General features: G+C 62.2%; 1 protein-coding gene across 2 annotated transcripts in view; it reads right to left on the reverse strand.

The window, feature by feature from the left end:
- LOC141993772 (solute carrier family 12 member 9-like) overlaps window positions 1-14,720 on the reverse strand; it is a 49,362-nt gene extending 34,642 nt beyond the window's left edge. For both annotated transcript variants that reach the window (XM_074963409.1, XM_074963410.1), the window contains exons 1-4: window positions 14,500-14,720; window positions 3,859-3,993; window positions 3,021-3,158; window positions 1,323-1,622 (exon numbers count right to left, since the gene is read on the reverse strand). In XM_074963409.1, coding sequence (XP_074819510.1) covers window positions 1,323-1,622; window positions 3,021-3,158; window positions 3,859-3,993; window positions 14,500-14,671 — 745 coding nt within the window. In that variant the 5' untranslated portion in view covers window positions 14,672-14,720. The remainder of the gene's footprint in view (window positions 1-1,322; window positions 1,623-3,020; window positions 3,159-3,858; window positions 3,994-14,499) is intronic.
- Between the last annotated feature and the right edge of the window lie 5,683 nt (window positions 14,721-20,403).

Below are 20,403 nucleotides of genomic sequence, written 5' to 3' on the forward strand. Positions count from 1 at the left end.
TCTGCCTCTAGTGGCACCGGGCAAGGGCAGATTGTGGGCACGGCCATTCTGGCAGTAAAGCTGGAAGATGGCTCATGGCCTGAGCCTTTAAGGGCTGGGGGAACTGTAACTCCCAAGGTGAGTCCCAGCAAAGTGCCAGGCTCTGCGGGGCAGGGCAGGCAGAGCTGGACGGGATAAGGTGTGCCAGGGGGTTGGGGGGAAGCCGGGGGCAGGGTTAGGTGGGGGGCCTGGAGGTGAACTCGGGGCAGGGCCAGGGGCCGAGTGGAGTGGGAGATTGCTGGGCGGGGTTGGGAGGGCTGGGTTGAAGGTTGCCAGGAACGGTCAGGTGTGTGGTGGGCAGGCTGGGTGAGAGGTTGCTGGGCGAGGGGTGATTGGGTCGGGCAGACTGGGTGAGGAGCTGCCACACAGGGTCGGGCGGGTGGTGGCCGGGCCAGGTGAGGGGTTGCCGGGCAGGGATGGGCATGGGGCGGTCGGGTCGGGCAGGCCGGGCAAAGGGTTGCCGGGCAGCGTCGGGCGCGGGGCGGTCTGGGCGGGCAGGCCGGGCGAGGGGTTGCCGGGCAGGGTCGGGCGCGGGGCGGTCTGGGCGGGCAGGCCGGGCGAGGGGTTGCCGGGCAGGGTCGGGCGCGGGGCGGTCAGGCCGGGCGAGGGGTTGCCGGGCAGGGTCGAGCGCGGGGCGGTCTGGGCGGGCAGGCCGGGCGAGGGGTTGCCGGGCAGGGTCGGGCGCGGGGCGGTCTGGGCGGGCAGGCCGGGCGAGGGGTTGCTGGGCAGGGTCGGGCGCGGGGCGGTCGGGTCGGGCAGGCCGGGCAAGGGGTTGCCGGGCGGCGTCAGGCGCGGGGCAGTCTGGCCGGGCAGGCTGGGCGAGGGGTTGCCACGCAGGGTCGGGCGCGGGGCGGTCGGGTCGGGCAGGCCGGGCGAGGGGTTGCCGGGCAGAGTCAGGCGCGGGGCGGTCTGGGCAGGCAGGCCGGGCGAGGGGTTGCCGGGCAGGGTCGGGCGCAGGGCGGTCTGGCCGGGCGGGCCGGGCGAGGGGTTGCCACGCAGGGTCGGGCGCGGGGCGGTCTGGGCGGGCGGGCCGGGCGAGGGGCTGCCGGGCGGCGTCGGGCGCAGGGCGGTCTGGCCGGGCGAGGGGTTGCCGGGCGGCGTCGGGCGCGGGGCGGTCTGGGCGGGGGGCCGGGCGAGGGGTTGCCGGGCGGCGTCGGGCGCGGGGCGGTCTGGGCGGGCGGGCCGGGCGAGGGGTTGCCGGGCGGCGTCGGGCGCGGGGCGGTCTGGCCGGGCGGGCCGGGCGAGGGGTTGCCGGGCTGAGGGTAGAGCCGGACGGTGCCCACCTGCCAGGTTGCCCCGCAGGGTGGCAAGCCGGAAGCCGGTGAAGGAGCCATTGACAGCCAGCGAGCCGTTGCCCTGCGGCAGCAGCAGCAGCACCACGGTGGGGCCCACGGCGAAGAAGCTGACGAAGACGGTGCCCAGCACCAGCATGACGATGAGGAAGATGAGGAAGGTGGCCTTGGCGTAGATGGAGGCACCCACCAGGCAGACCAGCAGGCAGACCAGCAGCAGGGCTGTGCCGTAGAGCAGCTCGTACCAGTAGCTGCGGGGCAGGACCTGGAAGCTGCTGCCCATGGTCTGACCTGCCGGGAGATGGGGCAGGTTAAGGGGCCCAGAGTGGGCATGGCATGGGGGCAGCTCCCCACACATCCCCTGCCTTGGGACGGGAGCACAGGCCTGTGCTGGGGCTGCCAGTGGGGGAGCCAATCCATGCCAGCTTTGCGCTGTGCCCACCTGGGCACCAGACTGAGCCCCCCCCCCACTCTCTACACAGAGCCCCGAGGGCCAGGCGCTGCCATGCTGGGTGGGGCAGGACCATACCCAGAAAGTGAGGGGCTCTGCCCCAGGGTCCAATCGCACTCCCCAAGGGTGGTGGCTGCTGGCTTGGGGGCTGCGTGGGTGTCCTTACCCCCCATGTGCACCCCCTACCCCTTCCCTTCTCCTGGGTCACTGCCCTCTCCCCCATGGGCCCCACAGCCTTATGCCATAGGCATCTGCTCTGCACTGGAGAGGCCAAGCTGCGGGGTGGGGCAGTGGGGGCAGCCTGAGCCCTGGGCATGCCAGGGTGGGGGTCACCTTCACCCCCGCTTCAAGAGGGCCATCACTGCCCGGGCACAGGTAGGTAACCCGGTATGGGGGGGGCATTCCTACCTGGGAGTGGCAGGCTCCTTGGGGCCTTAACCTTTCGCCTCCCCCTGCCCCACATCCCTGTGCCAATGGGGCTGATCAGAGAGAGCAGCTGGAGGGCTAGTGCAGCCAGGAGGGGAATCGGCAGGCAGCTGCCAGGGGCCTTCCTGCACCCCCGTGGGCCACATGAGGGGAAGCTGGAGTGCAGGGGCCATGGGGATGGCAGCCATCCACACCCAGCACAGCACTGTCGCTGCCAATAGCACCAGCAGGTGGCGCTCAGCCCTACGCAGCATAGTCCCCGGGTTTGGCAGCCCCACGGCTGCTCCCCCCGTAAACCATGCATGGACAGAACCCCACAGGCCCCTGCAGGTAAGGCCAGACAAGCCCTCTATGTAACAGCAGGGGAAACTGAGGCACAGAGCAAGGCAGGGCCTTGCCCAAAGTCAGGAAGGGAGCCAATGACAGAGGCGGGCAGGGACCCAGGTGTCCAAGACCCCTGCTTTCACTGTTCGGGCAAGGTCCCCTCCCTCCAGGAGCAGGGTGGTTCGTGGGCAGTCTCCTGGGGTCTAACAGCAGCCTCGCCCGCTCCCTGGCTCACTCTCTGGCTACGTGGGGAACTGCAGCCCCCAAACCAAGGAGTAGCTCTGCAGGCCCACAAACCCCAGGCGATGCCCCTACCTCAGCTCTGGGCGGGGGAGCGCTGCCTCCAGCCCACCCACCCTGGGCACCGGCACAACCGGGGGGCTGGAGCCAGGGTCAGACGGGCCCATCCTGGGGCAGGCGGTGGAGGAGGGATTGACCGGGCAGCCGAGCTGGGCTGTTGGTGGGGAGGGAAGGGGGACCCCACTTACCTAGAGGGACCCCGAAGATGTCGACAATGGCCTCCACCAGCCCCAGGATGTACAGGGCGCTGCCGCAGACGTTGGCCAGGAAGAACATGATCCCGATGCTGCCCCCGAACTCAGGGCCGAGCGCACGGCTGATCATGTCTGCGCTGGGGTCAAGGAACACCAAGGGCGCGGGGGGATCCCAGGGTCAGCAGCTCCTGCCCACCCCCCACCCCCCACCCCCGGGCCAGTGGGAGCCCGGGGAGATGCTGGCCATGCAGGGCCAGGCGCTGGCACCAGCCTGACATGCCCTGATTCCACGGCAGGAGCCGGCCCATGGCACAGGGTGTGTGTGGGGGGGGGGGAGGGGGGTCCCTGTGCCCGGCACAGCGGCTGCTCTGGGCGTGGCACATTCCTAGCGACCTGGATCAGCTCCCAGCTGGCTGCGGTGAGCAGGGCGGGAGCCCAGTGCCCTCAGCTTCCCTTTTCTAGGGCACTTCCAGTTAAAGCTGGTGAGGATTTCCCCTCCCCGCAGCGCCACGGGGCCGCCTGAGGCCACCGCCCAGCTGGGAAGGGGGCACGTGCTGGGAGGAGGGGTGGCTGCAGAGAAGCAAAGCCTCTGGCTGGCAACCGGGCACAGCCTGACCCCTGCCCAGGGCACACGGCTGCCGGCCAGGGGGCACGGGCTGTGGGGATTTCAGTCTGTCTGCGGAGCCCCAAGGCTCGCCCCCCACAGCACGTGCCAGGGGACCAGCTCTGCCAGGCCAGGCTGCTGCCCCACAGACCCAGACCAAGGGGAACTGGGCCAGATGGGCTGCCGAGAGAGAGGCAGCGCCGGGGCGGGGGTGCCAGGGAAGGATACAGTAGGCTCCGCCGGCGTCCAGCGCCCCATTGGTGGAGATGGCGCACACCGACAGCACCGTCATGCCGATGATGACGTAGGCCACCACGAACATGCCCAGTGCCTCGTACAAGCCAGCCTGGCCCACCACAAACCCTGCCAGCAGAGGGGGGAAGTAAGGGGAACGTGGCACGGAGCCCCCGCCTCCTCTCAGCTCCCTGTGAAGCCAGGCCAGCCCAGCCTGCCCCCGTCTCCCCGGGCAAGGGTGAGGGACATGGCGCAGGAGCCCTGGGCAGGCCAGGGGTCTGTCCTCCCGCCCCAAGAACCTGCCCCCCATGGGCCTGCTCCCCCACTGTAGGAACAGCCTTCCAGCTAGAGACCAGTGGGGGACCCGCTAGGGACCTGATGCTAGGGGTGCTGGGAGCCTGGGCGCCCGTCCCCGCTGTGCTGAACGGCCTGGCCATGCTGCGCCAGCAGCTCCGCTCCAGGGAAAAGAGCAATTATCAGAGCCCACGAGCTGCGGCACAAGGGGCTTAAAGCGAAGCCGGGGGATTAAAGCGACGCTCAGCCCCACGTGCAGGGAGAGCCTTTAGACAGCATGGGGGGGTGGGGGTACAGCACCCATGAAGGGCTGGGGGGGGGGAACCAGCAAATCACCAGGGCGAGTCCCTGTACATCTACCCCGGCATGGTGTCCCCAGGGAGGGGGAGAGCCGGAGCAGGGAGGAATCCAGCCTCCAGCAGGGACAATGCCCTGGGCACTCCCTGAGCACAGGGTGATTGGGGGAGGCTGGCATACCAAGCTGCCCACGGGCATTGGCGTCTGGCCTCCCCCCCCCCACGGGGTTTCTGCTTCAACCATGGCTATTCGGTGGCTGCTAAGTGCCTGGCCCCCTAAGGGGCGTGAGGGAGAAGCAGCTTCCATCTGGGGCTGCTGGGAGGGAGCAGTCACTGCCCCCACCTTCCGATCGTCCTCCTGTCATTGTACCAGCCTTCCCCCCCCCACCATCCCAGACACAGCTTGTGACGAAGCGGGACTGTTCTTAATGACAGGTTTCAGAGTAGCAGCCGTGTTAGTCTGTATTCGCAAAAAGAAAAGGAGGACTTGTGGCACCTTAAGAGACTAACCAATTTATTTGAGCATAAGCTTTCATGAGCTACAGCTCACTTCATCAGATGCATTCAGTGGAAAATACAGTGGGGAGATTTATATACACAGAGAACATGAAACAATGGGTGTTACCATACACACTGTAAGGAGAGTGATCAGGTAAGGTGAGCAATTACCAGCAGGAGAGCGGTGGAGGGGGGGGGACCTTTTGTAGTGATAATCAAGGTGGGCCATTTCCAGCAGTTGACAAGAACGTCCAAGGAACAGTGGGGGGCGGGGGATAAACATAGGGAAATAGTTTTACTTTGTGTAATGACCCATCCACTCCCAGTCTCTATTCAAGCCTAAGTTAATTGTATCCAGTTTGCAAATCAACTGCAATTCAGCAGTCTCTTGTTGGAGTCCGTCCCCAAGTTTTTCTGTTGAAGTATTGCCACCTCTAGGCCTGCAGTCGAGCGACCCGAGAGACTGAAGTGTTCTCCAACTGGTTTTTGAATGTTATAATTCTTGACGTCTGATTTGCATCCATCCATTCCTTCACGCAGAGACTGTCCAGCCTGACCGATGTACACGGCAGAGGGGCACCTTGATTATCACTACAAAAGGCTCCCCCCCCCAGCTGGTAATAGCTCACCTTAAGTGATCACTCTGTGTTACAGTGTGTATGGTAACACCCATTGTTTCATGTTCTCTGTGTATATAAATCTCCCCACTGTATTTTCCACTGAATGCATCCAATGAAGTGAGCTGTAGCTCACGAAAGCTTATGCTCAAATAAATTGGTTAGTCTCTAAGGTGCCACAAGTACTACTGTTCTTAATGTTTCCTCTGAATAGTGTGGGGGTGCCTCAGTTTCCCTATGCAGTTCTTAAGTATCTAGGTGGTGGGGTAAGGGTGTATGATCGTTGCAGAGCCCTAGAGGGCAGGTGTGTGCAGGGGTCTGGACACAGACAATGGCCAACACCCTGTTTCCTGGCAACTGATGGCCTGGGCCCTTCCCCCCGCAAGGTGAGAGCTAAAGGTTGGAGAACAAAGGAATCCGGTGACCTCCTGGCCTGGGAAAGGGGAAAGCCCGGGGAGGAGGGGCTGGAGAGAGTTTCAGTTTGGGGCTGGCTGGGGACATGGAGTGAAGTGCAGATGTGGTTGTCTGGCTCCCTGCCCCCTAAAATGGACCCGGCTGAGGGGTCCTGTTCTCTGCACCTACAAGCTCTGTTTTAGACCATGTTCCTGTCGTCTAATAAACCTTCTGTTTTACTGGCTAGCTGAGAGTCACGTCTGACTGCGGAGTTGGGGGGCAGGACCCTCTGGCTTCCCCAGGACCCCGCCTGGGCGGACTCGCTGGGGGAAGCGCACGGAGGGGCAGAGGACGCTGAATGCTCCGAGGTCAGACCCAGGAAGGTGGAAGCTGTGCGTCCTGCAGATAGTCTGCTCCCAGAAAGGAGACCTCCCCAGAGTCCTGACTGGTTTCGTAGGGAGCAGTTCCAGAGCAGCGCCCAGGGACTCCGTGACACAGCTCTTGTAGGTTTTGCTTTCCTGCGCTGGGCAAGGACGACACCCGCCCAGCTCCCTGCAGCCCCACAGCTGCTCCTGCTGGTACCAGCTACCTCTGGGCACCGCAGGGCAGCCGCCCAGGAGGGAATCGCTGCAGAGAAACAGCCAGCTGCTCCGGTGGAACATCAAAGTGAGACTCCCCGGACTTGGGTCACTGTCCCGCTGGGTCCCACATGTGGGCAGAGCACCACGGCTCACAGCACCAGGCAAAGCCAGACACCACGTGCCCCTGGGCTGCATTCACAGGCAGTGCCAGACGGAGCAAAGGGCGGAAGAGAACCGCTGCCATGCGAAGAACCCGGCGCACTCAGGCTCATCCTGGGGAATGCAGGAAGTGACCCTGTTCCACAGAGAACTGGGACGGGCACAAAGCGGGCGAGTGATGCCACATCCTCTCCTGCCCACCCAGAACCCTGTCAGCTTTAACTATGCACCAATAAGCTACCTGCATAATGAGTCCCCAAATGAGAGTGGGCAAAAGGGACAGGCACCGTGACCCACCGGGTGGAGACGGGACGGGCGTGTGACAAAGTGGGACTGTTCTTAATGTTTCCTCTGAATAGTGTGGGAGTGCCTCAGTTTCCCCTATACAGTTCTTGAGTGTCTGGGTGGTGGGGTAAGGGTGTATGATCACTGCAGAGCCCTAGAGGGCAGGTGTGTGCAGGGGTCTGGACACAGAATGGCCGACACCCTATTTCCTGGCAACTGATGGCCTGGGCCCTTCCCCCCTGCAAGGTGAGAGCTAAAGGGTTGGAGAAGAAAGGGATCAGGTGACCTCCTGGCCCGGGAAAGGGACAAAGCCCAGGGAAGGAGGGGCTGGAGGGAGTTTCAGTTTGGGGCTAGCTGGGACATGGAGTGAAGTGCAGACGCAGTTGTCTGGCTCACTGGCCCCAAAATGGACCCAGCTGAGGGGTCCGGTTCTCTGCACCTACAAGCTCTGTTTTAGACCATGTTCCTAATAAACCTTATCGTCTAATAAACCTCTGTTTTACTGGCTGACTGAGAGTCACGTCTGACTGCGAAGTTGGGGTGCAGGACCCTCTGGCTTCCCCAGGACCCCGCCTGGGCGGACTCGCTGGGGGAAGTGCACGGAGGGGCAGAGGAGGCTGAATGCTCCGAGGTCAGACCCAGGAAGGTGGAAGTTGTGTTAGTTTTGTGTCCTGAAGACAGGCTGCTCACAGAAAGGAGACTTCCCCAGAGTCCTGACTGGCTTCACGGGGAGCAGTTCCAGAGCATCGCCCACGGACTCCGTGACAGGGTGTCCCCAGCACAAATCTACCCCAGGGGCAGGCCAGGGGAGAGAGACAGCTCTAACTTCCAGGCACCTTTTGGGGGATCTTGGCTGCAGCCCCGCTGAGTGTGGCTATGGCGCTGCACCAGGTGAGACAGGGTTTTTGACGGTGCAGCTCTGAAAGGCAGGTTTACAATGCTTGTGGCTGCCTGCGCCCTGACTCTCTTAGTAAATAAGGAAGGGTTATTTTCTCCTTCTCATAACACAAGAACCAGGGGTGACCCAATGAAATTAATAGGCAGCAGGTTTCAAACAACCAAAAGGAAGTATTTCGTCAAACATCACACAGTCAACCTGTGGAACTCACTGCCAGGGGATGCTGTGAAGGCCAAAAGTATAGCACGGTTCAAAAAAACAAAAACAAAAACTAGATAAGTTCCTGGAGGATAGGTCCATCAATGGCTGTTAGCCAGGATAGGCAGGGAGGTAATTCCATGCTCTGGGTGTCCCTAGCCTCTGATTGCCAGAAGATGGGTGGGGGCGACAGGGGATGGGTCAGTCGATCATTGCCCGGTTCTGTTCACTCCCTCTGAAGCATCTGGCACCGGCCTCTGCCGGAGGACAGGACACAGGGCTAGATGGACCATTGGGCTGACCCACTGTGGCCATTCTGATGCTCTACGTGTATGTGACTCCCGTGGGGGAGTCGTACCCAAAGGCCGGTGCAGAGGGGAAACTGATCCGGCAGCACTGACTGTAAACACCCACTGGGAAGGTGGGGCCTGGGCAGGGCAGTTTGAGGGATCGCGGGGACTCCGCCAAGCGCCCGAGACCTCCGCAGCCTGCGCAGGCCCCAGATGGAAGGCGCTAGGCAGGGTGAGCCTCTGCTGACAGCCCTGTTCCCACAGCCCAGGGCTACCCAGCCTGCCAAGGGATCCAGGCGAATCACACCCACCCCCAGGAAAGGGTCTGGAGACTCCAGCCAGGAAGAGAGGCCACGGCCATGCTGGGCACCTGGGCCAAGGAGCGGAAGAGGAAAGGGGTGGCGGGAGGGGAGATGGCCTGCCTGGGCCACGTCATTTCTGCACGGATAGTCAGCAAGAACTCAGAGACATCATGGAGAGGAGAGACCAATTCAGTCGGGTCCTCTCCATGGGGTCTGGGATAACTCCCTCCCTCCCTCCCACCAACCCCAAACTGGGCCAGGATCACTCCCCTCCCCCCCTCCCCAAATTGGGCCAGGATCGCTCCCCCACCCAACTGGCCCCGGCCAGGATGCTCCTCCCAGGAGTAATGCCCCAGTTTCAGATCTGACACCTGGGAGAGGAATGTGAGCTGTGACAGAGGCCTGGCCTAGCCAGGGGGGCCTGGCAATGCACTGGCCTGGTTCTCTGGGCAGGTGCGTGTGCGTGTGTAGTTACTGTTGGCACTTTACAGCCTATGTTGTGCAATGTCCAGGCCACCTGTTGCCATGATCAGTGTGAGAGAGAGAGAGCACCACTGCCCTCTGCTGGATGGACTCAGAACTGCACACAGGAGTGGCGTCATAGGCCCCACGCCGCTCCCAGAGACTCTCCCTTTGCTCCAGAGGCAGAGGACAGAGCTTCTGGAGCAGGGGAAGCTGAGTTCTATCCTTGCCACCCCCAGGAAGTCATCAGGGGCCATGGACCAGTTACCAAACAGGCCAAACGAGCCACGCTGCAAGACCTGCACCGCCCAAGAGCAGGGCTCCCCTCCCCAAGCATGTTCTGGTATCCTGCTAATTAGATTGTGACCTCCTTAGGGCCGGGGCTTGGCCCTCTAATGGCCCACAGAGCCCCAGGCACGCCAGCAGCGGGGACTCAGAGGAGACCTTGCAGAGGGGTGGGAGGGAGCCGGCTTGGGAAGTGACGGAATGGGGGGGGTGCCTGGCAGTCAGGACAGCTTTATCCCTCCATGGCCAGGGAACAGAGCAAGACAGTGCAGAGCAATCAGCAGCTTAGATCTCTCCTTTTCCTGCATGTTGCCCCCTCTTAATGCCCATTACCGCCACATCAGCCGGCTGCCTGGATAGACAGGGAGCACCGGGACGGAGGACGTAAGGCCACTGCGCTTCACTAGAAAGGCTCTCCCAAGCTGGGAAGATGATGGAACTAAAATCCAAGTCACGGCGGGCTCAGGCAGCCGGGCAGATGCAGGAAGCGAACCAGATAGGAAACCGACACATCCCGAATGGGAAGCAGCAGGCCATGGCGCCTCACCCTGAAGGCTACCTCAGCCAGGCTCCTGCACGTATGGAGGAGCTCCACAGTGACAAAGCCCCATGGTGAAGAAGCTGGCTCCCATCCTCCTGGAACCGACACACGGGATGGTGAGCGCTCCGTGTTGCCATCCCAGGATGCAGGGCGGCAGATGGTCTTGCCAAGTACACTGACCTCCCTTGTACTTAAGGCTTTGATGCACAGGGCTTGACGAATTTAACAGACGTGAATCCTGTTTGCCAGAAGCCAAAGCTGGGGCGAGGCACGAGGGCCGGCCCGCAGCATCCAGGGGCTACACCCTGCTGAGGCGCCATCCCCATCTCCCCCTCCTCCCCAGTTCCTTCTGCACCTCCAGAGTCACAAGATCAAACTTCAAGATGCAGCATCTAATCAGGGGGGAGGGGCTCCCCTTCTGGGGGCCTGGATCTTCAGACACAATGGCCTGACTGTCATCGGTGCCCATCAAAGCAGGCCCAGAGGGAGCAGGAAGCGCTCGGCACCTCTGATAAGCTGGCACTGCGGGCCCGCTCCTCCTCCACTCAGTTACACCAGTAGGAGCCAGGAACAACTCACGGAAGCCAATGGGACTATTCCGCTACATGGCTGGGGCAGGCAAGATCAGAGACAGGCCCTGGGGTCCCAAAAGAAGAGGCCACTGCTGCAAAATCAGCCCCTGGCATCTCTGCAGCCGGGCTCATAGCTCCCCAAGGAGCAGCATGAAGGTGACCCAGTTCTGGTAACTTGCAGGGTTTCCCCCAGTGCAGCAGTGTGAAACTGGCGAATTTCACACCCTGGAGCCCACTCCAGTCACATGCACACAGCTGTTCCCACAATACACGCTAGAAACTAGCTTCTAAGGCTTCTGTTCTGCAGAAGCTGGAGGCTCAGGCCTGCCCCGGCCACAGCAAGCTTCCCCTTGGTCATAAGCCAGGACAGAAATTTCCCAAGTCGGGCTTTAATAATTATTGGTGGGAAGCGCTTGACAGGCACTCACAAAATGACAGATTAAGGAACCTAAATGAAGGAGAACCCCAGAGAAGTGGATCTAGCAGGACTCAGAGCGTAAAACCCTTCGCCATTCAGCGTTGGCTTGGCCGCAGTTACAGCAATAGAGAGGTAAACAGAATTGCAGGTTGCCCGGCCAGCAGGATTTACTCATGCATCTGCCTGGGTTTTCCTACCAATCCAAGACTCAGCACGGGGTGAGAACACGGGATAAAACTGTCCCAGTGTTTTGGAAGAAGAACTCCTCGGCACTGGGGAAGGCCGGAGTTTGCTAGGGTGTGCCCGCACAGCAGTCCCGGGGCAGCTCAAGTTAGACGTACCCAAAATGGCTTTAATCCAGCTAGCGGGTGTACAAACAGTGGCAAAGCTGCGGCAGCTCGGTGAGAAGTTATCCAGGGCTCTGCGCAGTACAGTCCACCCCAAACCACGCACTGCTATGGCTTCTCTGCTCCAGTATCCAAGCTAGATAGATGAACCCCCACCCACCCCAGCAACTGTGGTACAGACACACCCTTAGCCTTAGGCTAAGGCTTGATCCTCTGGTAGCACCTCCGTCTAACAGCATTTTGGGCTGTATAAGTAGGGGCATTGCCAGCAAATTGAGGGACATGATCATTCCCCTCTATTCTGCATTGGTGAGGCCTCATCTGGAGTACTGTGTCCAGTTCTGGGCCCCACACTACAAGAAGGATGTGGAAAAATTGGGAAGAGTCCAGCAGAGGACAACAAAAATGATTAGGGGGCTGGAGCACAGGACTTATGAGGAGAGGTTGAAGGAACTGGGGTTATTTAGTCTGCAGAAGAGAAGAATGAGGGGGGATTTGATAGCTGCTTTCAACTACCTGAAAGGGGGTTCCAAAGAGGATGGATCTAGACTGTTCTCAGTGGTGGCAGATGACAGGACAAGGAGTAACGGTCTCACGTTGCAGTGGGGGAGGTCTAGGTTGGATATTAGGAAACACTATTTCACTAGGAGGGTGGTGAAGCACTGGGATGCGTTACCTAGGGAGGTGGTAGAATCTCCTTCCGTAGAGGTTTTTAAGGTTAGGCTTGACAAAGCCCTGGCTGGGATGATTTAATTGGGGATTGGTCCTGCTTTGAGCAGGGGGTTGGACTAGATGATCTCCTGAGGTCCCTTCTGACCCTGATATTCCAGGATTCTATAGTCTAGCTAAGGCTCCAGTAGCTAACATGGTGATAAAGACGCCAGAAGTGGATGGGCCTGGCACTGGGGCTCCTGCCAGTGGGCATCTGTCAAACCTCATGGTGGAGCGAAGCCCTGGGTGTGCATGAATGGAGACAGCGAGGCTAGGAGGAGTCAGGGGCAGCAGTGCTGGCCGACCAGCCTGGCAGAGCAGGGAGGGGGCACGGAAAGGAATGATTCGCAGCACAGCTTGGAAGAACCAGGAGTGTGGCAGCAGCCCTGGATCTCTGGAGGGAGACAGGTCCAGAAGGGGTGAGAAATACAGGAGGCTGGATTTCAGCCAAGCGAATTTGGTGAGGGGTTCGCTGGGGAGGGGGAACCGGATCCAGCAGCTTGTCTGTACGTAAGCCATTGTGGGTTCAGGCTCACTGTGTCTCAATCCATCTGGAGCAGATCGGCTCAGGTGAGAGGCAAAGGGATGTTTTCTCGAACAGTCAGCCCTGCAAACCCAGCCTGGGCTCCCGGAGTCACGCTGGGCTCCCTCTGGCTGGGGCAGCGTCACCCACCGAACAGATCCTGCAGGATCGATTCTGCCCTTGGTTACACCCATGCCATCCCCCATTGTCTTCGGGGGTGGAGGGAGAGCTGGGGGACAGAATCCAGCCACACGTCTTGGATTTACACCCCAATCCGGCAACTGAATTTGCACAGGCTCAGGGGTCCGCAGCACCTTAGCTGATGACCCTGCTAACGAGGGAACAGACTCCAGATCGCTCTCCCATAGCGCCAGGGGCCAAGAACCACTCCTAGCAGGAGTGAAACACCTTTGGGCATCCCTGAGGTCCCAACAGATGTGAGGCGGATACTCCCTGAGAGGGGATCGCACTAGGCCGGTGGGTCTTTGCCCTTGTCAGGGGCATCCCACATGCCAACCCAGGATCGCGGTTCACGACCGCCAACTACGGGCATCCACCAGACCAAGGGGGAGACAGAGAGAAAATGGCACAGAGATGCCAGGCTGGGGTTTCCGTGACGACACAGTTAGACGTTAAGGGCTGGGAGCAGAAGTTCACAGCAGGTCCCTGAGCCTCAAACTTCACGAGAACCACACCCAGGAGCCAGAAAGTGCAACTCAAAAGCAGTTTTACTTCCACATTCCCTGCGAGAGCTGGAGAGGCTCCAAAGGGTGCTGCTAGCTCATTTCAGCCCAGCCCCCCCCGGACAAACCCAAGTTTCTGGCGCTTTGTCTTTTCTCAGTTCTGGTTTGTATTTGTACTAGGAAGGTGGAGCCCAGCCGCAAGCAGGCAGCAGTTCCCCAGCCACCAGCTTTGGGAGCCATTTCAGGCTCTGTCTCCAGCAGGTTCTGCCTGTGCCCACCCACCGTTCATGAACACAACCGGGGGCTTTCCTCCAGCAGGAGCCCAACATTCACCTTCCGGGTGGCACAAGGGCACTCCGCAGCGCCGGACAGCTCCCACCTGGACCATTGCGAGCTCTGGGCTTTATTTTCCCAGCCGCTAAAACTTGCTCCTCAAACTCTGGGAAAAGGCACCTTAGTCTTACAGGGCCTGGGCTTGAGGCAGGATCTTTTGCGATCCAGGAACGCTGGACACAGGCCGCTGATTTGGACAGGGTGCCAGGGATATCGGGGTGCTGCTAGAGCAGGTTTGGGGATGTGGACTGAGGGCCGGGCTGCGGATGGTGGGGGAGGGGTTGGGGGATGGTAGGACAGTGGGGAGGTGTAGATGATGGGAAGTTAGTGGGGGTTACAGGAACTGGGTGGGATGAGCAGGTTCAGGGCTGTGTGGAGATGAACTGGGGAGTTCGTGAGGGGCTGTGGGGCAGGTGTGAGGATACTGGCACCCTCATGCCCAGTAACCCCCGGACACCCCAGGACAGCCCATGGCAGGAAGGGGGGCTGAGAGAAGTTAGGTCCCAGGGTATAAGAGGATCAGGAGGATAAGGGCAACAGAAGAGCTTCAGGGGATGGTTACTGGAGTGCCAGGTTTGGGGGCTGGTTACCGGGGGGGCCAGGCTAGGGGAGATCTGGTGTGAGGGTCATGGTTGGCTGGCTGGGTTAGGGGGTGGAAGGTCACTGGGGGGCTGAAGTTGGATGCAGGTTTGGGTGTTGGGGGGGTCACTGAGGGCAAGGGTTGGGGTGCCCCTGGGAGTCCTCAGGGATCCCAGTTGGGAGGCAGGGTGAGGGGTCCCGGTTGAGGACCAGGCTGGGGGGGGGGGTCCCAGGTAGGGGATCCTGGGGGCCCGGGCTGAGGGGTCCCTGGGGGGGGCAGGCTGAGGGGGATCCTGGGGGGCCGGGCTGGGAGGGATCCTGGGGGGCTGGGCGGTCCCTGGGGGGCCGGCTGGGGGGCTGCCCGACTCACCGAGCCGCAGGAACAGCACCACGCTGAACATGGAGAGCAGGGTGGGCACCACCACGCCCAGGAAGGTGCGCAGCTTGCGGGAGCCCCGCGCCGCCCCCGGCCCGGGCTCCTCCACCGAGGTGCTGCTGCAGAGGCGGTAGGTGAGCAGGGGGCTGCGCTCCGAGCCCGCCATGGCGCCGCCCGGCCCGAACCCAGCGCCCGGCCCGGCCCGGCCACCTCGGGGAGTCGGGGGCGGGCCCGGCCCGGCAGCCCCGCCCGGCCGCTCCGCCCCGCCCCGCCCCCGGCCCGGGACAGTCCTCCTGGGTCCGCCGCTGGCCCCGGCAGCCCCGCCCCGGACTCTGGGCACCTCCCCCCCACCCCTGCCCCCCCACTGCATCCCCCCATGCCCCCATCCCCCTCACTGCACTCATCCCCCCCACTGCATCCCTCCCCGTCCCTCCCTGTCCCACCCCCATGCTCCCATTCCTCTCACTGCATCCTTCCCCGTCCCCCCCATGCCCCCATCCCCCTCACTGCATCCCTCCCCGTCCCCCATGCCCCCATCCCCCTCAGTGCATCCCTCCCCGTCCCTCCCTGTCCCACCCCCATGCTCCCATTCCTCTCACTGCATCCCTCCCCATCCCCCCATCCCCCTCACTGCACTCATCCCCCCCACTGCATCCCTCCCCGTCCCTCCCTGTCCCACCCCTATGCTCCCATTCCTCTCACTGCATCCCTCCCCGTCCCCCCATGCCCCTCACTGCATCCTTCCCCGTCCCCCCATGCCCCCATCCCCCTCACTGCATCCCTCCCCGTCCCCCATGCCCCCATCCCCCTCAGTGCATCCCTCCCCATCCCTCCCTGTCCCACCCCCCATGCCCCCATTCCTCTCACTGCATCCCTCCCTATCCCCCTCACTGCACTCATCCCCCCTCACTGCATCCCTCCCCGTCCCCCCCATGCCCCCATCCCCCTCACTGCATCCCTCCCCATCCCCCCATGCCCCCATCCCCCTCACTACATCCCTCCCCATCCCACCCCCTATGCCCCCATACCCCTCACTGCATCCCTCCCCATCCCATCCTGTCCCCCTTACAGCGCTTTCCCACCCATCCTCTCCACCTCCCAGAGCCACAACCCCCATGTTCCTCACCCCCCACAGCCCTGCATCCCATTCACCTCCATACACTGCTGCACTCCCGTGATGTCCCTATACACCCCTGTGCCCCCCACATCCTCATGCACTTGTAGCCTTCTGCTCCCCCTGCATCCTCATCCACCCCACATACCCCCCACACACCCTCTTCTCTCCTTGAACTCCCCCTCTCACCCCACCCCGCTCTCGGCCTTGGCCTCTTTTCTGCTCCATGCTCTCTCCTCCAACCCCCCTTCCATCCTTTCCCCTCGAGCCCACCCGCTTCCCTTCCCGGCTGGGTGATTTAAGCAGCCCCTGGAAGAGTGGAGTTCTCCCGGGTACCATCATAATCAGAGAGAGAAAATAAAAGGACAGTTAAACCAGACAATAAAACTCAGCCAGCAGCCCAGGGCCCAGGCAGAGCAGAGCCCCCTCAGTGCAAGGCGGCCAGCCTCCAGCCCCCTTGCTGTGGGGCCCAACCTTCACGCCGGGCACAGCAGCGCTGCAGCCCCCTGGACGAGGGGTCCGCGGGCACGGGAAGTCTCCTGCAGCGGGAGGTGGGAGTGGGAGGCCCCAGCCCTGCGGCAGGCCAGCCCAGTGCACAGCAGCCAGGCCAGGGCCAGGACCACCCAGCTGAGCTAGGCTCCTGCCAGCGCAGGCCAGGGTTCAGTTACGCCCAAAGCTCCACAGGAACCGACGCTGCCAAGCGCTGGCTGTCTTCGTATCCCCCCTGCGACTCCAGCGGGCTCCAGGCAGCTGCGGCCGGGAGCTTGCCACGGATCCACAGGATCGGTGCTATGCCCCAGCTTTTCCCCCATCTCTGGGAGGAGCCCCTTCAGCGTGCCAGACCCTCCCCAGGCTCCCGCTCCTCCGCGAGGACAGGCCACACGGCCTCGCCACCTCCGACACGGCCCAGGGAGCCCACCTGAGACAGACTCTGCTCAGAGGCGTTGCCACTCTTCAGGGACCAGTGCACCTCAGCAAGGCCTGGCAGCCTTTTCAAGCCAGAGCAGGGATCCTGGCTAAGCCGCCACTTATTCCAGCCACCGGACACCTCCCCTGTCCCTTGCCCCCCTCCCCGCCCCCGCAGCCCCAGGCTGAGTTCACACGCTCCTCTTGTTGGGTGTGGGTGGTTCAGTCCTGGGGGCACCCACTGTCATCGCATCCCAGGCAGCTCCGTGGCACCTGCCCCAGAAGCCCCTGAACCCGAGCAGTGCCCGGGCCCGTCAATCGCTGCCGTGCGTATCATGCCTGAAAGTAGCGCAGACCGTTCCCGCTGCATTGACTCCTCCAGCCACCGCCCTGCAAGAACCTGGCAGCGATAACCCCTCCGTGGCCCGGGGTCGGCTCGGAAACGCTGCGCCCGGCTTGCCGACCTCCCCCAGGTCCCACAGAAGCAGGGCTGAGCCTGAAACGCAGGCCACTGCCCCATGGCTGTGGGGTCAGTGGAGAAAGCTCTGGGGGATCCCTGCCACTCTGTGTGTGTGCTGGTGCCCTCCCGCCCTCTGGGCTCCGGGGGGCGCTGTTGTCAGGGCATTTCCCCCTGTGCTTCAAGGGCTGTTGGACCATGGATGCCATGGGCCCTGCAGGTGGCACAAAGCTCCCTCTCTAAGGGTGCAGGGTCCTGCAGGTGGTGCATACCCCTGCCAGTCCTGTGCATCCCCTGCTCTTGTGGGGGCATGTCATATGCTGGCAGGGGACCCCTGGGACCCGGCCGGGCTCTGTTCTCTAAATGGCCTCTCCTGCTGGCACGTGTTGGGTGTGCAGCGCTCAATGCACTAATGGTGCGTTTAACGGCAAAGCAGCCAGGGGAGGCTGGAAGGGCCTGGGCCACCTGTGGACCTCAGAGCATGGCTGAGGGAAGGGTCAGGTGAAGACCTGACTGCAAGGGGGCCCAGCCAGTCCAAATCGAGAACGCCTCACCCGTGCCCAGGTGGAGGGGGCGGGCTGGGATCAGGTGGAAGGGGAAGGGACAGGGCCTTGGCGGCATGCGGTGGCATCACCTCTCTTCCCAGCTGCCAAGCTGCCCTCCAGGAGGCTCCCTGGGCACATCCCCCCCTGACTCCGTGGGGCAGCTGCTGGCTGGCCACTGGCTCTGCAGACCCCCCAGGAGGATCCCTGCCTCTGCCAGCGAGGGCTGGGGGTCGATTTCTGCAATTCCTGCGCTCACAGACTCAGAAGCACAAGCCAAACCTTTCCGAGGCTGCAAACTCTGCTCCAAACGCCTCCTGGCTTCTGCTTCCTTCCCCTGCAGTGGCCAGCCCGGGGCATCAACACGCCCTGGCAAGAGGAGACTCTTACACAGCAGCTTGGATGACATCCCTGCCCCGGGAGGGGCTGGGGGCGCCTGTGATCTCTCGTGATCCCCCAATGTAACTAGCCATCCCCCTGTCATGAATGCCACGGTCCCCCCCACCACCACAGGGAGCCGGATGGGTCACGCCTCCCTTCAGGCACAGCCAAAGGGGGTGCTGCAGGCAGCCTGCCCAGTGCGCCCAGAACCTGCCCTGGGGACCATCAGGCCTGAAACCTGGCCCTCACGCACAGCGCTGCCTGGCTCTGCCAGCTGACCTCTCAGATCCGGGGCCCGGCACTCAGCCCGCTCCCTCTGCCCAGCGCGAGCCGTGGTACGGACCAGCCTGTCTCGCAGGACTTCTGGGGGCCTTCGGCAGGGGCCCCACGGGAGCAAAGGGCACCAGGGCTGTGGGGCATTTCGGCTCTGCACCAGCCCATCGCTGGGGAGAAGAAGGCTGGGGGAGAGGAACGCGTCTGGCTTTCGGTGGGATCCGGGCCCTGCCAGCGAGCAGAGGTGTGGGGGAGATGGCATCACCTGGGCTGGCCAGGAAGGCAGCTCTCTGCACACACAGCCTGCCAGAGGCTGCCCCATGGCTGCCCACTCTTGGGTGTCACTTGTCCAGGGAGGCAGGGAAAGAGAAGCATAGGGCAGAACCTGCATAGCCCTCTGTTACAGACCCACAGGATCGGGGCCATGGGCCCAGCTTCGGAACAGTCTCTGGGAGGCCCCCTGCAGCGTGCCAGACCCCCCGAGGGGTCTCATCTTCCTCCATGGTGAGCCCCACGGCTTCACCGCCTCCTTAGGCTGGGCCTGGGCCTGCAGCCCCCCTGCTTCCCACATGAGCTCGGCTCAGCCAGCCCCACTGAGGCAGAGCCCTGAGGGAGACCTGTACAAACTCAGGGGGCAATGCAGCCCTCCGCCAGTACCCGCAGGGCGCTCAGCCAGCCAGCACTGGCACCCAGATGGGTTTATTAGTCAAAGGACACAGCACAGGGCGGCCTTGGTGAGCCCAGAGAAAAGATGGTTACAGCCTGGGCCATCCTGGTCAGCCAGAGCCCCAGCCCTCCCGCCGGTGACCTCTCTGTGTCCCCATTCAGGTGTGAGCCCAGACAGCTCCCCACACTTAACTTCCATCTCACCCCCTGTGATGAAGTGGAACTGTTCTTAATGGTTCCTCTGAATAGTGTGGGGGTGCCTCAGTTTCCCCTAGGCAGTTCTTAAGTATCTAGGTGGTGGGATAAGGGGGTATGATCACTGCAGAGCCCTAGAGGGCAGGTGTGTGCAGGGGTCTGGACACAGACAATGGCCAACACCCTGTTTCCTGGCAACTGATGGCCTGGGCCCTTCCCCCCTGCAAGGTGAGAGCTAAAGGGTTGGGGAACAAAGGAGTCAGGTGACCTCCTGGCCCGGGAAAGGGACAAAGCCCAGGGGAGGAGGGGCTGGAGGGAGTTTCAGTTTGGGGATGGCTGGAGACATGGAGTGAAGTGCAGACGGGGTTGTCTGGCTCACTGCCCCCCAAAATGGACCCAGCTGAGGGGTCCCGTTCTCTGCACCTGCAAGCTCTGTTTTAGACCATGTTCCTGTCGTCTAATAAACCTTTGTTTTACTGGCTGGCTGAGAGTCACGTCTGACTGCGGAGTTGGGGGGCAGGACCCTCTGGCTTCCCCAGGACCCCGCCTGAGCGGACTCGCTGTGGGAAGCGCACGGAGGGGCAGAGGATGCTGAATGCTCTGAGGTCAGAATCAGGAAGGTGGAAGTTGTGTGAGCTGCTTGCCCTGCAGACAGGCTGCTCCCAGAGAGGAGACTTCTCCAGAGTCCTGACTGGCTTCATAAGGAGCAGTTCCAGAGCATCGCCCAGGGACTCCGTGACACCCCCCATCCCCCAGCCTTTGTTCCCCAGCTGGGCAAATACCAAGGCTTGGCGTTGGTATCAAAGTCCCCATGACTGGGTTTGCCATTGTCTTCTCAAAACGCTCCATTGATATGGGGTCAAAGGTCCAGACAGCCAGGAGCCATTCACCCATGTCTCTGAGCCTCTGCAGAGAGCAAACCGCCCCCCCCACCCCACCCACTAGGTAACAAGCCACATACAGGGGAGACTGAGGCACACACAGGCTTCATAAACATATTACAGAAATTCCCCCTTCATCCCATCGCTTTCCCCTTTGAGGCTGCACTGAGCAGGGTGGCTTTACCCTGCAGAAGTCCACCCCCACCAGTGTTATCCAGAGTTGCCACAGCACCTGTCCCATCTCTTGCTGGCCGTCCTACCAGGCACTTCCGAGATCCTTATAGCACGGCTGCTAATCGATCAAACGGCCAGCTGGCAATGCCCAGTTCAGAGCAGCGTCCTGGCCTCCCTTAGCTCGGGACTGTTCGATGGCACTAGCAGGGGGCACATGAGGAGTTTTGCCTTTTTGCCACCCCCCAAACCTTTGGGTTTGAATCTGGGCTGGGTCCTGCCCTGCCTGAGTCTCCCCACGCTCAGCCGGGG

The sequence above is a fragment of the Natator depressus genome, chromosome 9, assembly GCF_965152275.1.
Source record: "Natator depressus isolate rNatDep1 chromosome 9, rNatDep2.hap1, whole genome shotgun sequence".
In the NCBI taxonomy this organism is placed as follows: Eukaryota; Metazoa; Chordata; order Testudines; family Cheloniidae; genus Natator; species Natator depressus.